Source organism: Eptatretus burgeri, chromosome 7 (assembly GCF_056783735.1).
Source record: "Eptatretus burgeri isolate ZD-2024b chromosome 7, Ebu_testis_v1, whole genome shotgun sequence".
NCBI lineage: Eukaryota > Metazoa > Chordata > Myxini > Myxiniformes > Myxinidae > Eptatretus > Eptatretus burgeri.
Window position 1 is genome coordinate 21,294,712 of NC_140967.1, and position 18,712 is coordinate 21,313,423.

Sequence of the window (18,712 nt, forward strand, 5' to 3'; positions counted from 1 at the left end):
GGGTGGGAGAGGGTAGGACAAAACAGTGGGGAACAGACAGGAGATCTGTGGAAGGGAGGGGATGGGGTGGGGAACACGGGGTATACAAGATGGATACCACAGGGACTTTCAGGAAGGAAAGCAGGGAATTTGAAGGAGGTGAGTTTGGGGTTGATTAGCTGCTGTAACATGAGTAATCAATTCAAACTGGAATATGTACTGTGCGTCAATGGCTCCGAATTAAAAAAAAACAGCTCGGCTTATTTTTCTTTCTTTTTTGCCCTCGAGTGCAGATGGATTATGTCCAATTACCCATTTTTGTTTGGCATTTATTGTTGCCATGAAGTGCTTCATGATTTGCTGGCAATCATGGATAAGGTGAATTCTAATAACAGGCCAAAAATTTCTAACAAAAGAGTGGAAATAGATTGCAACAAAAGGTCAAGAAATCATTGTCCCCATGCTTTTTTCAAAAAACGGTGGGATATTGCAATTGACTCCGCCAGTCCGTCGTCATGCTATCTCCTAACGGTTGGGCAGAAATTCACCAAACTTTGTGGTTCTAATCACCACAAGGCACGAAAGTGCAAGGGCCATATCATTTTTGGCCCCACCCAAGAGCATGGGGCCAAAAAGTCAAAAACCAAAAAATGCAATTACAGGCACATTTTTAAACATTTATTTTTGATGAAACTTTATATACTAGTACGTGCCCGTAAAAAATAAGTAAATAAATAATAAGTAAATAAATATTCCAACCGCGAGCAAGAAACAACAACCACACAGGCAGTTTCTTCACTCTCGCGTGCCCGTACGTGCGTGGCCCGGAAGTTCGCATATCATAGTTACGATTATTTGCAATTTAGGTTTTAATGGCCAATTATTCAATTAGCGCCAACATATTTTACCTATTCACAATGTCGTCGCAAGGAAAAACAAAAAGAGAAGAGAAGAGAGAGAAAAAAAATTTACTTCCTGGTTTGGAGCATACCAGCACTCTGATGTTACCTAAATTTATGCACCATCTAATATGAAAATGATCATAACTTGGGGCATTGTTTATCTATAAATGCGCATAAGAAATCGAGAAATTATTAGAATACACAAAGTCATCACTCTCCGGAAGCCTGTACGTTGTAACCCGTAATGGGGAACGCGACTGAGCTTCCCCCACACCCACGCAACAACGTGTCTTGTCATTGGTTTGGTAAATAAATGGCCATAACTTGGGAAGCACTTGTCCGATTAATATCAAACCTTGAAAAGGCACATACTCAGGTCCCCAGCAATATACCTGGCAAGTTTCAATCAGATCGGACCAGTGGTTGTCGAGAAACAGCGGTCACACACACACACACACACACACACACACACACACACACACACACACACACACACACACACACACACACACACACACACACACACACACACACACACACACACACACACACACACACACACACATTGCTGGAATTATATAGATGTAATCAACATTGGAGGATACATGAAATGTACAACGATTTTTTTTTTGACCCTGGGTTCATGCCCCAGGGGGTGAGGACTTTAGGGTCACAGAGGTCAAAAGAGAGGGAAAAATTTAACATAAATTTTGATATTGGGTCATTCTTGGTGGAACTTTTTGCCATCTTTCAGCTTTAGGTGGGAATCATGGGGATTTGCGATGGCATGTCATTGACCACTCGAGTTTGGCCGAAGTCACATTTTCTCTACGGCAAGAGTATGGCGGCCGTACGCCCTCTGAATTGACAGAAACGTGCGGCGGCCGCAGAGTTTCTGCGGTGGCCTCAGGGTGGCCCTACGCCATTTGGCCATCTTTTACAGGCCGTAGGGGTCGCCGTGGAATTATAACGCGGAGTTATAACTTTTTTCATTTCTACGTTCGCCGTAGCAATTCGACAAGCCGAAAAAAAAACTGGTAAAAAAAAATAAAAATAATAATTAACCCATTCGTTACCGTCCATCTGGCCGCACGTTCGCCTTGCGGGCACCTTGAGGCTACCTTGCGTCTGCCTTGAAAATTCTAATGCCACCGCAGGACGCCCAAAGGTCACCGTGCGACATCAAATCAAAGACCGTACGGAAACCCCACGTTTTCGGTCTCCACAATTTCTAAATACCCCGTGCGGCTCCCCGAAAAATAAAAACATATGTGACTGCTACATTGTGTGACCGTGGAAATACTGCAGCCGCCGTGGCAAATGTGACTTAGGCCTTACTTTAGCGAGGGTATTGCATTTAGGTCCGTTTGTTTGTTTGTTTGTCTGTTTGTGTTTGTTTGTTGGGTGGTTGCTAGAGTACCCTTATTGTCGGGTTTTCTGTGCGTGCGTGCGTGCGTGTGTGTGTGTGTGGGTCTGCAACGTCAGGCTCCACAGCACAAACCAGCAAACCGATTTTGATGAAACTTGGCGAACAGGTGCCATATGGGCTGGGAGTGTGCGCGTTTGAGTTTCTTTACCTCGCAACCACCCGTTGCTATGCAGCAGCCGAAAAACCGCGTATGGTATTTTCAATACTTGTCCTACAGTTTTGAATGTGGAGAAACGAGACTTCGGAATTAAACACTTCGAGATATTTAGAAAATTTTACTCGAGCCGATTTTTGATTTTGTTTCTATTTTTCAAATGGGAGTCCTTCAAAAATAGGGTGTCTATTTACCATATTTTTTTTGTTTCTATGTAATGGACAGCTCTGGAGGCCAGAGGAGTCAACTGAATTTTGATGAAACTTGACAGGTAGGTTCATACCAGGATCTAGTTCGATGCTTTTGAGCACCGTTGCTATGGACACCACTGTTGCCGAGCAACGGGACTTTGAAATGTTTGAAAAATCATAAAAAATTGATTTTTTCGAAAATCAAAAATGGGCTTCCAGGCTTTTATGCGCACTATAATCAACCTCTTTGTCAAACATTTTCAGCCCGATCCGTCAAAAACTGAATGACTAGTATGCAATTATGTTGCGACCACCCATGTCGCCTACCGGCTTGTTATCTTGCCAAAACGAAGTTTTTGCAAGAAATGTTAGTCAACTTGTATGCTTTTTTTTTTGTTTGCTTTTTTGTTTTTTTGTTTGTCTGTAATCACGTATCGATCACTCTGCAGAGCACAGTTATCATTGGAAATTTTTGTAACTTCACATATCAGAGGCCTATAGAGGTCCCTTTCAGCGCATAAAATTTTCAAGGTCAAGGTCAAAGGTCAAGGTCACTTTGTCGCAAATCAGGGGAGTCGACGAAACCATTATTTTTTGAGTAATTTTGATCGGATCGTCTTCAAACTTCATGGGAATATAGTTCATGGTCAGGCGCTCAGCTGATTAATTTTTGGTGGCGATCGGCCTTGACCTTCATGGTTAGCGCTGGAGGTCGAAAGTTTTTGACCCCAAGGTCAAATTTTGAAATCTTAGGTACCATATCGTGTAATACCTCAAATTGAACACCTCGATGAGTGCTTTCTAGATATGTCAAGCTTGAGACATTATGACGTCATTTGGTGACGTTATGAGGCAAACGCATATTTTTCATGGTTACTCTGTTGAACGATTCTCATCGGAATCTCTCGTAGGCAGATATTCCTCAAGCAGTCGCTCCTAGTGGATAGCAGCTCTGTTCACCTCAGTGTGACCTTAAAGAAGTCACACGTGGTCACCTTTTGGGAAGATACGGGTCACCCTGCGGGTGACATTGGTTTAGTTTATTTTTATTTGTTTGTTTGTCTGTTTGTGTTTGTTTGTTTGCACAGAACTTTCGTATTTTTCTCCGCAACCGCTTGTCGGATTGAGACAAAATTTTCAACATTTATGCGACTACTCATGTAGAATGTTTTCATGATAATTACGACATCATAAGTCACGTGGTGTGGCAGTCATGTTGGAAAAATGGAAAAACTTTGGACCTCTGTATCTCTGAAACTGCACCAAGGAAAAAATTGAAACTTGGTATTTAGTAAGTACTCCTCATGGGGAATGGGTGTGATTTTTTAATGACGTCATTGGTGCTTTCGTTATGACATCATAATTTCATATGTAGAATGCTATATCTGATCAGGATGAAAAATTTTGAGGGTCATCTTGGGATAAAATTGTCTGCAAAATATTTTTGATGATGTCATCGGTCATGTGATTCGGCAGTCATATTGTTTTTTTTACACCTTCAGAAATCTCTGAAATGGCTGAACCGGCATCACTGCCAGCAGTTATAAAGTGGCAGTTCTAATTATGTCTCTTCTTAATTATGTAATGCACCAGTACACAAACACCAAACAAAATACACTCCACAAACACCACACAAAACAAGTCCTGGTGAAAGTCTGCAATCTCTGATTGTTCTTTTTCTGGTTTTATTTGGAAAAGCTTTTTCAAAATAGAGATGTAACAAATAAACGGTTTATTTCAAATCAACTTCCATCATGGCCAAAGGTCGAAGTAAGGTAATAGTGTTAATAAGGTAAGCAGAAAAATCGTGCAAATTATGATACAAGCATCAAATTTGGCATTTCTGTTCTGCAGGGCTTTCTGATCAAATCTTCCCGATTGGCCATTTGAAAATCCAAATTTTGAAGAAAAAAAAATTTTTTTTTCAAAAAAATTTGAAGTCAGAGCTGGCTGAAATTCTTGAAGCGCAAGTGAACATCCCAGACAGAGAACCAAGGGGAGATGCAGTCATCATTGATGGCTCAGCACTTATCAATGCCCTACCTCCACGCACTTCAAAGATATTTGATGACTATGCAAAAGAAGACATCATCCCAAAGGTGGAATCCTATGGTGCCAGGTACGAGAGGGTGGACGTAGTGTTTGATGTGTACAAGAAGTCAAGTCTGAAGTCCGAGGCAAGATCGAAAAGGGGGCAAGGAATCAGAAGAAGAGTGACAGGAACCAGTAAGACCCCAAGTAACTGGAGAAGCTTTCTTTGAGATGACAGCAACAGGACTGAGCTGTTTCACTTCCTTGCAGAAAAGATGTGTGAAGCACAGACGACAAGCACAGTCATTGTCACAAAAGGAGAAGATGCCATTAGAAACACAAGGAAGTCACTGGATGCTGTGTCTCCATGTTGTCATGAAGAAGCTGACACTCGAATATTTGTACATGCCAGCAATGCAACGACGGATGGTAGCAAGTACATTATCATTAAGGCTAATGACACGGACGTACTAGTCATAGCAATATCTGTACTGCCATCCTTACAGGAACTAGGTCTTGAGAACATGTGGATTGCCTTTGGCCAAGGAGCCAAGACACGATGGATTCCAGTCCATGATGTAGTTTCTGCAATAGGGCCTGAGAAAGCGAGAGGGATCCCATACTTCCATGCGTTCACTGGATGTGACGTCATGTCTGCCTTCCGCGGTAAAGGGAAGAAAACTGCATTCTAATTACTGATAGGACTTTAGGGTCACAGAGGCACGTGGTCAGCTTTTCCGCAGTAAAGGGAAGAAAACTGCATGGCAGACTTGGAACGTCTTTGATGATGTTTCTGAAACATTCACCAATCTCAGCCAGCATCCAACATCGATTAGTGTTTTTGACTTTTTTGTTAGGGTTTTTTTGTTTTTTTTTCAAATTTTTCAAAATTTGGATTTTCAAATGGTCAATCAGGCAGATTTGATTAGAATCCCCTGGAGAACAAATGTGCCAAATTTGATGCTTGTGTCATCATTTGCACGATTCCTCTCAAAAATTGCTGTTGTCTGCCCCACTATTGTGGAGTGCCTTCAAGACCACCGTCCTTGATGTTGCCGGTGGATGTCTTGGAACTCACGGCAAGGCGAAGAAGATTTTTTTCTCTCAAGGGACACCAGATACCTTTGACCAGTGTCACAGGGGTGGCTTAATGGAAGAGCTGAGCTGTTCAGGGAGCTGAGGTGTAAAACTATACGTCCGCTAAGGGTGGACAAGGAGGCCTATGTGCGAGGAATCTGTGAAGGGGTAGAGCATCACCTGTGGTCAGGTGATTCTTGTCCTGCTTACAGGGGAATTCGCACATTGAATTCCTCCACGCCTGTCACTCAGTGTACTGCAGTTTGAGTGCAGGGTGGAGGGCTCTTGACAGAGGAGTCCGAAGTGAAGGCCCACTGGGCCGGTTACTTTGAGCGGCTGTATCAGGCTGTCGAGTTGGATGTCCGGGTTGTTACTGTCCCTGATGCAGACCCTCCAATAAACTGTGATCCACCTTCATTTGTGGAAACAGAGGCCGTGGTGAACCGGTTGGAATTGAGTAAAGCTCCAGGGATCTGTGGCATCCATTGCTGAACTTCTCAAGGCTGGTGGAAATGCTGCACTCGTATCGTTGCATGCAGTTCTGTGCTCTGCCTGAAACACAGGCATCATCCCAACTGACTGGAAGAGGGGCCTTGTTGTCCCTCTCTGGGAAGGGAAGGGAGATCGCCAGGACTGTAACAACTACCAATGGGTGAGGCTGCTCTCAATGCCGGGGCAAGGTCTTTGCTCGGATAATTCTGGATTCGGTTCACCACCATGTGCTTGAGCAACAACACCCAGAGCAATCAGGCTTTATACCAAAGAGATCAACAATTGACCGTATCCTTGCTCTTCGGGTCCTCACAGAATGCAGACGGGTTTCGGCAGGGGCTCCTTGCAGCTTATGTTGATCTCTGCAAAGCATTCAATTCAATAAATCGGGATGCCCTCTAGAGGATTCTTGGTCTTCATGGGGTGACACCAAAACTGATCAATCTGATGTCTGAACTATACTCTGGTACTGGGAGTGCTGTGAGATGTGGTGCTACCATCTCTGACTTATTCCCAGTTGTTACTGGAGTTTGTCAGTGGTGTGTACTCGCTCCCACACTTTTCAGTGCTTGTATGGACTGGATTATGTGAAGGGTGTCGGAGAGATCAAGCTGCGGTGCATCGTTTCGGAATGTCAAGATCTCTGACCTTCATTTCGCAGATGACACAGTCATCTTTGCAGAGACTGGATATCTTTTTGATGGCCCTCGAGGTGCTGAATGAGGAGTTGGAGCTGCTGGGATTATGGGTTTCCTGGGTCAAAACTAAGATCCAGGCTTACAATGACATCTTGTATGCTGCTATCTTGCCTGTACCTGTTTGTGGTGAGGATGTTGAGATCATGGAAAGATTCACTTGCCTTGGCAGTGATAATCATGTCTCTGGTAGCTGTGAACCAGAGGTCAAGAGATGCCTAGGTCGGGCCTGGGTAGTCAAGGATTCACTGGATCATGGGGTGTGGTACTGCCGTTACCTGTGCAGGACGACGAAAGTTCGAGTCTTCAGGTTCTTGGTGGTTCCAGTCTTGCTCTACGGATGTGAGACTTGGACTCTGACCAGGGATCTGAGGCAGACACTTAATTCCTTTGGTACCAGGTCTCTTTGGAGAATCCTTGGCTATCGCTGGTCAGACTTTGTGTCCAACGAGCGGTTGCTGAGAGAGACTCAAATGAGATTAGTTCCCTCCATAGTCCGTGAGTGTCAGCTGCGGCTGTATGGACATATGCCTCGTTTTCCTGATGCTGATCCTGCTCACCAGATTCTCTCAGCGAGGGAGCCTCATGAGAGGAGGAGGCCAATGGGCTGACCACGTGCCTCATGGTTGCAGCAGGTTCATCAGCATCTCAAAGAGATGGGGTTGGGCCAGGATCTGCCTGGGGGATGGCCAGATGGAGGCCCATGGAGTACAGGTGGAAAGTGGACGCAGCGACGCGCTTCTCCGGCGCATGCTCCCATATTCGCGGTTTATAAAATGAGACCTGCTTCGACATTCGTGGCCCTGTGCTTTGCGTATTTTCAGGTTGGTTTTTTTTTCGTGTTTCCACAGTTTTTTGCGTACGTATTCACAGGATTTTTGATTTTCCCTCATGCATCATGAACCGCCGGGAACTTATCTCCCCTTTTTCCATTGAAACAATGCCCCACTATTCACAGCATTTTCCAGGAACGTATCCCCTACAAATAGTGGGGTCTGACAGTACTTTTAATGATCTGTAATACATTTTTCATGGGTTGTCATGTTTTTTGGGTTTAGTGCATATGTAGTGCCTAATTGCTCTAATTTATAACTTGTACAGTGTTAGTCTAGGTCATGTTTTTTGTGTTTCAATTTTGAAATGCCTCAAAAGAAAGAGAAGTTCCATGCTGATGAGGATATTAAAAATCGAATTGCTTGTCTTCGTCAAGCGGGCAAGACAATTCTGAAATCCACAAGCTCCTGAAGGAGAAAAATCCCCATTTTTCTGCCTCCCATAAACAAAAGAGGTCTACAGTTCCAGAAACCTGATTCTACTGCAAGGAAGAAGGGATCTGGCAGGCCTAGAGACACAACAAGTAAAGATGACAGGCGACTGAAATTCTTAGTTCTCCAGGAAAGAAAGAAAAGCCTGCGAAAACTACCAGAGGAGTTCAGAACTGCTGAAAACAAGACCGTTTCTAGAAGGACCATTACAAGAAGGTTGACTGATGCTGGTTTTGCCTCAAGAAAAATTGCAAAGAAGCCTCTTATCTAAGAAAAACATTCAGGACAGATTTCACTTTTTGGCCGAATTTGTGAACTGTGATTCAGATTGGTTTCAGAGAGTTCTGTGGAGTGATTAATCAAGATTTGTGCTTTGCAGTGATGCCCCAGTAAGTTGCCTTCTCAGATCTGGTGAGAGATTCAACCCTGAGTGCATTTCAATAACTGTGAAGCATGGAGGAGGTAGAATCATGGTCTGGGGTGCATTTTCATCTGCTGGTGTTAGTGAGCTGATAAGGTATGAACAGTCAATTACTGCCAAGGAATACCAGAAATATTAGAGAAAGGATTACATCTCAGCCTCCAAAATATATTTCCTGGAGAGAAAAGCAAAAAAGTCATTTTTCAACATGATAATGTCCCTGCCCATACTGCAAAAGCCACCAAAAAGTGGTTGGAGAAAAAGTCCCTGAAACTTGTGTTTTGGTCTGGTCGGAGTCGTGATTTGAACCCCAGAGTGAAGTTTTGGGCCTATATTCAGCACAAACTTATTGGAAGGAAATTTGCAAATTCTGATCAACTTTGGGAAGCTGTCAAACGTGAATGGGACAATATTGATATTTCTCGGTGCAAGAAGCTTTCTGAAAGTTTGACCAAAAGACTGGATTATTTAAAGAAAGCTAAGGGACAAGCTACTCCATCCATACTGATTTGTACCTGTAGCTATTTCTGCATGTTCTGGTGTTTTGGTGGTATTTTTAATGTTTGGTAAAATACTTACGACAAAAAATAAAAAATAAAAAATTTACTTGGTTCATTTTTCTTGCCCCAGAGAGTATATATTAGAATGTCTGTTTGTTTATTATTTTTACGTTTTTCCAAATCCTGGCCCAATTTCCCAAAATTTGCTGCAGCACTGTTTTCACACATGGAAAGTCAACATCACAACAAAAACTTTCAATTCTTATTCAAATTTATGTAAAAACAAGAAATAGCCGTGCTTTGGGCGATCAAGCGTCGTGTGTCGAGTGTCTCCTTTTATGCGTAGAGGGATGTTCGAAGATCGATTTTCGATGCAGGATACTCAAATGGCTCAATCGTCCCAGCAAGCTGGTACTCATTTTTCCGACCTCAGAAGGATGACAGGCTGAGTCAACCACACCTGGTATTCATTCAACAGTCAAGCAGGATTTGAACTCAGGACCCTAGGATACCAAGCCCACCACCCTAACCATCAAGCCAACACCAGGCATAACCTCCAGCATGTTACAAAACATAGGGGCAATACCCCTGGGCGCTCACCTGGAAGCGGCTGGATAAGATAACCAGGAAACCACTGGTAGGGCATGGATGAGCCAAAAAATATGTAATGGAGAAGAAAGTAAATAACGAATTGCATTTAACCATCTATGTAATCCATCTGCAGAATGCAAATTAATATATAAAGGGCCCAGTCTCCACTGAGCGTAAATAGTAGTTGCACGAACTTGTGCGACCGAAAACAAGGAAATGAGAAGGCCATTTGACCAACCATTACTGTGTTGCACTCCCAAGTTTATTTTTGCTGCAGTTATAAACAACAATCTTCTTAATGTATTACTAAAGTCTAAATAATCCGATCTTAATCGGGTGACCCAAAATAAATACTGTCGGGCCAGGGCATTCATGGTTTCGCCATTCGCAGTTCATAAAATGTGACCTACTTCTTCATTCGCGGCCCTGTGTTTGGCATATTCACGTTTTTTTGCGTCTTCGCAGGCGTATTCACGGGTTTTCACGAGATTTTTGATTTTTCCTCATGGATCACAAACCGCCAGGAACTTATCCCCTTCTTCCCATTGAAACAACGCCCCGACATTTTGACATTCGCGGCATTTTTCAGGAACGTATCCCCCACAAATGTCGGGGTCCGACAGTATATAGACGTTCATTCAAACCAGGCATTGCAAGATACTACAAAGGTGAAAGTGAACAAGTAGACAAAATTGTGGGGTGAAATGAATGTGATGGTTGAGAAAATTATGTGGGAAACTGAAAAAAGGAAGATTGAAAAAAAAAAAAACTTTTACCTTGAGTCGATACTCGGCGCTACTTCCACCAGGTAACCGAGATGCGGCCAGCTGCTTGCACAAGACCAAGAGACCATCGAAGAGAAACACGTAACGGTAATTCTTGGCTCCAACACGCATGAGCAATCCTTCGAACAGCAATTGGCTGCAGCACTGACCTATGTCTCGACCTTCCCAGCCATCGATATTCTTCTGGATCTCTTTCATGCGCTTGAGGGCCAAATGCTTAGTCCTCATGGGGTTTGTATTGTAGCGATGTACTGGTTCACTGACACATGGAATAAGGTGAATGAATAAATCGACAAACAAAACATAACGAAAAAGTCTCATGAGGTTAAAGGAAAAAATACTTTGTCAATCATTTAATTTCCCAAATAAGTTTTATTTGTTCTGCATACTTTTCTAATGATGCAAATGTTCACATGATCTTCATTTCATGTAATGTATAAACAACGTCAGTCGCACACAACAATAAAATGTTTCGGTTTTTTTGTTTTCTGTGCATTAAGACTTTTAATTTATTGAGAAAATAAACTCAACATTTACTGCAGTTCAAACTCATCAACGAGACTTGACATTGTGTACCAAAAAAAGAAGTTCATTGAAACAGTGCAAAAATTTAAAGCCTACACAGACCTGTGGAAATAAATCCAAAATAGTCTCAGCCTCAAGATCTTTGACAGTCGCTGAATGGAGCACTGCACTCCCCTATATACAGGCTGGCACCTCAGCATCACGTCTGTTTCTCGTGAATTCTCTCCGAATCTAAAGGCCTCAACATTAGTAGCATCTCTCAAGATGAGGCTGAAGCGAGCTCTTCGACAAGCCTCGACCATGCAAACAAAAAAAACCTATCACAGCACTCGGTAAAGTGCATACCTCCGTCAGGCAGTTTACGTTTTGTATCCCACTGATAGGCCGGATCTGCATCTGGACCTTAACCAAAATGCAATGAGCTTGTTCTCTTCACCGACCCAACTCATCCACCAGGTTTGGTCGTAATCCGTCAATTACTTTTTGAGATATCATGCCATTTATAGTTTTTGGCCTTATCTTTCAATGGTGAAGAATCACTTAAAAATGATAATATCCAGATCTGGATCTTCACCAAAATCAAACCAATTCATCATTGTCACACACCCAACATGTCCACCAAGTTTTATCTGAATCTGTCCACAACTTTTTGAGATATCCTGCTCACAGACAAACAGACAGACAGGGGTGAAAACAAAACCTCCATCCAACTTTGGTGATGGAGGTAAAGAAAAAAGGAAAAAAGGCCCATTGCTCTCGCATTGCAAATTTGTGGCCTCTGGTTTTTGTTTAACCCATCTCTCCTCCGGTCAAGCTCCCTGTGCTCTCTTAGCCCTCAAACCATCCTCAACACCTCCAGGGCACACACATTCTTCCAGCAAACTCTCCTGGTTAAACTCCCAAAAAACAGGCTTTCCATACAACTCGAGTCTTTTGTTCCTCTTTTATCCCGTTTGTGGAACTGCCTTCCTGAGGCTGTTGAATTGCACTCTTCACTCCAAGGATTAAAGCAAGAGGTAAACCATCTCATGTCACCCCCCTCCACCCCCAAAACAATCCTACAGAACTCAACTTTGATTGCAGGTTAATGTTTCCTTTCCCTTTCTCTGTCTCTCTCTGTCTCCATCTTACCTGTTTTTTTTTCCCCATATTTGGCCCCACTTTCCACTTTTAGTACACTGCTTTTTTTTAAACCAATGTCAACTCGTTCTTCCATGAGTCTAGACCTTGTGTTGAAAAATATAACATTAAAAATAAAAGGTAGGACAAACAACGTAAGCAATGATTGGGCTTTTGTTGACAAATCCCATGGAAGGAACGCGTGACTGGTAAACACATAAACACAAACCTAGGCCGACGCTTCGGCAAGTTGCGAGAGCATGTGCGCTCAATGCTGCTCTGTAGGTTCAGCAAGGCTGTAATGGCCTGCTTCAGACATTCCCTGTCTTCCTCATCCCTGCTCTTCTCTGCCAATTGCTGAAAGTGAAAAAGAAATAGACAGGTAAAATAATGTAATAATATAGACACTATTAGTAACGATCCGGAACAATTTGCACCAAAAAAATCCCTTGTTTCTGGATGAGCTCATTGCTGTAATCTCACCGACAGTGTAGCAAACCATACAAGTTCCATAAATAAAAAATATTAGATATAATAAAAATGTAAACTAGAACGGCATTGAGTGGAGTGAATACCTCCGCCAGGCTGAACAGTTTACGTTTTGTATCCCACCACAAGGCCAGATCTGGATCCAGATCTTCACCAAAATCGAATCAATTCTTCCTTGTCACATACACCTGTCCATCAGGTTATGTTATGTCATAATTCGTCTATAACTTTTTGAGACATCGTGCTATATATCGCTTTTGGCCCCATCTCTCAATGGTGAAGAATCACTGAAGAAATTTAAATAATTCTAATATTCAAATGCAGATCCGGATCTCCACCAAAATCTAATCAATTCGTTCTTGTCACACATCTAACCCGTCCGCTAAATTTCAGTCAAATCCATCAATAACTTTTTGAGATATCCTGTTCACAGCCAGACAGACAAACAGGGGTGAAAACATACCGCCACCACTGAAGGTGGACGGAGGTTAATTACATACTGTATGAAAGGCTCGTTACATCCACACCCGGTAACCTCCATCCACATTCCCCTCCCACCCCTCCTCAAGAGGGTCACGAGTCTGTCGACGATAAACTTTGGTCTGGTTGCACCCATTGATGAGTGAAACAAAATTAAAAGGCAAGATGTAATGCAGCTTGCACAACCTGAAAGTTTAGATGTACTTTAGAAAAAAGGATGAAGGTGTAAAGCACATTACCTTTAAGAGCTCGAAATAGTGAAGGCAGTGATAGATGGGTCGTAAGAGCAGTCTCGGTAACATGTACTGAAAAGCTTCTTTGAATCCTTCGCCAATGGACTACAATCACAAAATAACCACACACACAATCGTATCACACAACTCATAAAATCATGCACAACAAACATAATTGAGTCTTTCTCACTCGCAGCGTTTGACACGTTTCGGTGATAAAAAAAAAAAATTGGATTTGCTGATAATTATCGGCAGGAAATGTATCAAACGACGAGGATTCCGTCACAACGTTAAAATCAAAAGATATGCACAGTTCATGAACCAGGCACCAACTTTGCACCTTGTGTTACAAAAACCTCAATGGCCGGCGCACATCACAAGATGTGCACCGACATTAGGTGGATCAAGACATTACGTTGTCTGATGTGCAAAATCTCGAGGTCGACTCCATACAAGACTAGATGGGCTAAATATCGTTTAATTTCCTTTTCTTTCCCCCCAGACAAGTCCGACAAGAAGTACTCATGCCGGGGTTGTAGAGGAGATATCACTGAGGACTCAGCAGCCAATGGGTTTGCACCCCAAAATCATTTTGGATTGATTTTCGCACTTTGTTCTCATTTCGAGTCCCATCCTCCACGTGCAAGGATAAATTGAGGTGCTATGTTTCCAATACTGTACAAGCAAAAGTGGTCAATGAGAAAAAAAAAATATTTCAGCCATAATCCTTAATATCATTCATGGACCAGTGTTTGTTACTTGGCGAAATTTTTCTTTTTTTACCAAGTATGTTGGACGATCGCGTTTGTCTGTTTGTTTGTCACATGATTTTTGGCCAGTTTTCAAGTAATCGTTCTGAATTTTTTTTCTGTACGTAGGTGACCAATGACAGCAATGCTCAATTTCCGTGAAGATCCAAATCCGGATCTGGATTAAGTCATTCTTCACCATTGAGAGATAGGGCCAAAAACGATATATAGCACAATATCTCAAAATGTTATGGACGGATTCGGACAAAACTTGTGTGACAATAGTCAGGTTCCTTGTATAATTTCGTTGGAATTTTTTGGAGAGTACCAAACCTATAGATTTTTGAGAAGTTTAAAATCTATTAAAATAAAAAAATGATGTTTGACCTTTTTTCAACTTTTGGAAAGGTCGTTTTGGGGGTGAAAAACGCTTTTTTTGAATTCCAATTAAAAAAAAATCTGAAACAATACAAAATAACCAACTGATGATGGATTACTGTTAAATGGCTAACAATTAATTTGATAAGATAATAAAATGTTGCATTTTGACTGTCGGTTGCCATGGAAACAGCATTTTTGGAGTGGAATTGCCATTTTTTTAAATTATATTTTCCATCGGATGGCCTAAATAATTGTTAAATATAGTGACCATGACTAACTTACACATAAGTATTATGATTTTCAAGTATTGGAACAGTTGGTTGCCATGGAAACGGCCATCTGTGCAATGAAACATTGGTGTGTCTGTTGTTCAATATCAGAAGGTTTTGGCACCTTCATTAGTAAAACGTTTGATTTTAAGTTTTTGTAGTTTGATGTATTGTAAGTGTGATCTTGTAGGGAACATAGGTGACGCCACGTCGCGACGCCATGCCATCGCCTCATCCATTTGAAGTTGAGGGTAACCAGCTCTTCAATGTGGTCACCCACGCTTATGTGCCAGAAGAATTTGTACCACAGATACTGAACATTGATGAAACGGGACACAATCTCTATGAAGATTTTGTTGCTAAACGGATCAATGGTGATGTCAGCCTATGGGTGCCAGTGAAGAAGGAGAAGAACAGAATGTACATGTCTGGCAATACAACACTAGCAAACAAGATCAGGGACAAGACAATAGATCTAAAAGAAACCAAGGATTTGTATGGTAGACTGATGGTACTCTCCAGATCCAGCAGGGACGTCGACCAGAAGGATGCAATTGGCAACTCTGAATTCACTGTGACACCGAGGGCCCTGTTTGCACCAAACGGTAGCTTACTGTCATGCACCGACAAGTCGAAGCTAATCCACAACTTGGAGAAGTTTGCCAACAAGGAACCGTCTTTACCAGAAGATGAGCTTGATGCCACACACATGGAACCAGCACCTGCTGATGCTGTAATTGATGGCAGTTCTAGCACGAAGGTCGCAGTCGTGGATGGAATGGTAGTTGTCCAGAAAATGACCAAGAAACCAGCAATGGTCGTGACTGTGAAGGACCTCAGTGAATGTTTCAATGATAGGGTGATTAGTCTGACCAGAGGCTTTGACCTTGTAATTCTTGTTTTTCATACATACAAGCAAGATTCCCTCAAGAGCACAACCAGAGACAAACGACGTCAAGGAAAGGCACCAGTCCAATATCAGGTCAAGGATGATACCAGGATCAAACACATCACGATGAGTCGATTTCTGTCCCATGATCAAACCAAGGCTGATCTGACGGAGTACTTGGCAGAGAAAACTCTCGAATACAACCGCGATTCAACAAAGGTGGTAGTCGTTTCGGCATCTGGGCGGACGTCGAGCAACAGGGGTCTCTAATTTGAGGCAAATAACCATGAGTAGGCCGATACGTTGATGATCCAGCAAGCAATAGCTGCATCACAGCAACACACGGGAGATATTGAGCTGACGATATTCTCACCTGATACGGATGTTCTGGTTCTTGCCATAGCAAACTATCATCTCCTGCCAAGACACACATCTATCTCAATGGCATCTAGCATTGTCAAAATCGAGCCAATCTGGAAGGCCCCAGGTGAGGAGAGAGCCCAGGCATTGCCAGCCTTCCACGCATTCACAGGTGCCGATAATACTGGGCGGTTTGCTCGACATGGTAAGGCAAAGTGGTTCCAGTGCTGCTTGAAGGCCGATGACGACATGGTAGATGCCTTTGCTATGCTCTGTAAGGATGCTGAACTGTCAGAGGAACTATACACAACTTTAGCAAGATTTGTCTGTTCAGGTTATTGTCCAAGTGGTGTCAATATTTCCAGCATCCCTGAACTTCGGTGGCATCTCTTCTGCAAGAACATGGCTGAGAATGACAAGTTACCACCAACTGTCGGTGCTCTGAGGCAGCATATCATGCGGGTACATATCCAGGCATACGTTTGGGGTCAAGCAGCAATTTCTCAGCAAACATTTCTTGATCCATTAAAGAATGGCTTCAACAAGGACACACGAGTGGTCAACTCAAACCGACAACAGACATTCTCCCTGCACCAAAGGCTATTATCGAGATGATAAGGTGCCAGTGCAAGACAGAATGTTCATCACAGAGATGTTCCTGCAGGGCCAAGAACTTAACATGCACTGATCTTTGCGTGTGCAGCACTTCGTGTGAGAATGACGAGGACTCAAACATTGAACGGCATGACCACGATGGTGATGATGATGATGGCAATGATGAGTGACATGAGAGACAGTGATGCCAATTGGCTACAAACTAATATTTGACATTAAGTACATTTCACTGATCACCATATTCATGTGTTACTTGTTTCAAGATTTGAAAGCAATACATTAAATAAACGGTAATTTGATAAAATGATAGCTGTTTCCATGGCAACCATTGCTCAAAATACAGATATATGTATTCTCTATTAAGAACTGTCCTCGAGTTAACAATTATGCATCATCAGTTGCTTGCTTGCGATTAATTATCGAATTTTTAGAGCTGATATTTAAAAAAACGGTTTTTACCCCAAAACGATCTATTTGACCACATTATATGCATTGAAAAAAATGTGAAACATGGATTTTCTGTTTTGGTATTGTTTAAGCTTTCCAAAAATGTTGGGGTTAGCTCCACTCCAAAAAATTCCAACGAACGTCAAATTATGGACACAAGGAACCTGACTACAAGGACGAATCGATGAATTGTTGCTGAAGATCCGAATCCAGATCCAGATACGATAAATTTTTTTTAAGTGATTCTTCACCATTGAGAGATCGGGCCAAAAACTATGTATAGCATGATATCTCAAAAATTTGTGGATGAGAAATGACAAAAATTGGTGAACGAGTTGGTTAGGTGATGAGAACAAGCCGATTCGATTTTGGTTAAGGCCTGGATTCAGATCCGACCTATCAGTGAGATACAAAATGTAAATTGTTCAGCATTACGGAGGTATGCGCTCTTCCGAGTGCTGTTCCGTTTCGCCAAGTGTCACGCGATGAGTGATTTTTTTTTTTTTGTTTGTTGCCATGCTACTCCTACAGTTCTGGGACGATTAAATCCAGATTTTTTAAGTATGATCAGCATGACCCCATTTTGTGCATAGGGGTGTTTTTATCTTTGCTAGTGTTCTTTGGGGTGGGGGAACACAAGTTCTCAATGTAAATGTGTATCGTCTCGCGCCACCTCTTGGTGGGGGAGGGTATTACAAGTCTCCACCATTTACAGTTCAGTATTCCTGTCCCCACGTTTTGCAGTGTAGGTGAGGTGTTTTGAATTATAAGCAGTAGGTATGTTTTTACTTCATGCACGTAACATGGGTTATTCGTTTGCCGATCGACAGAGCTGTCAGTTGCCTATACACCACCGAAATACAGGCATGTGCCAGAAGAATGTGCATGCTTGGAACAAGATTGTCCGAGGGTGGGTACTCTGCCAGTGTATATAAAGGTGAGGTGGAATGTAAATATAATTCTTCTGTTCACAACGAAAATTAACAAGATCTGCTGTATTAAAGATGAAATGGACTTAAAATTGGATGTTGGAAGTAAGAATTCTGACTTGTCATTTTAACAAACTCATGCATTTTCTACAAAGATAAACTGAGTAATGCCACGGACTCACTGAACCCACCTCCACCCCCCCCCCAAGACGTCCTATAAATTATTTTCTCTTGTACACCTTTGCATATTTTGTGTTATCTATATTTGCCAGGGATATTTTTATTTGCTCACACGTCGTGGGCAGCACTGATCAAGGGCAGCATTTGATGCCCATCGCAAGTCACCCTGAAATTATGATGGGCTTCCTCTTTAAAATGGTGCAGTACCCGGTGGGACTGGCTCACCTGGAAAGGTACTTCCTATGGTTTCCAGGATTTTGATCTATGCATGAAGGAATGGAGACTCGTCATAAAGTGATCCGGCTCCTGGCATGTTAGCGCTAGTGAAGAAACCGTTTTGCGTTTTGAACTTGGCACTTTCTCGACACCTTTTGTGCATTGTCAAATCCTCTTTCACCCATTCACACGTTTTTGCATGATCTGCACAACATTGCCTGTTTTCGAGGAGTTGAAAATGATCACGCCATGGCAGCGCATCATTATCAATCGACCATTAATTATAATCAAACTGTTTATGTCCGAAAGAGTCCTTTAT

The 18,712-nt window shown here is 42.4% G+C and overlaps 1 protein-coding gene across 2 annotated transcripts in view; it reads right to left on the reverse strand.

Moving 5' to 3' along the window:
* The window catches only part of SOS1 (SOS Ras/Rac guanine nucleotide exchange factor 1), a 140,366-nt gene that overhangs the window by 29,766 nt on the left and 91,888 nt on the right, over positions 1 to 18,712 (reverse strand). For both annotated transcript variants that reach the window (XM_085887624.1, XM_085887623.1), the window contains 3 exons: positions 13,365 to 13,463; positions 12,386 to 12,513; positions 10,504 to 10,771 (listed from right to left, as the gene is read on the reverse strand). In XM_085887624.1, coding sequence (XP_085743750.1) covers positions 10,504 to 10,771; positions 12,386 to 12,513; positions 13,365 to 13,463 — 495 coding nt within the window. The remainder of the gene's footprint in view (positions 1 to 10,503; positions 10,772 to 12,385; positions 12,514 to 13,364; positions 13,464 to 18,712) is intronic.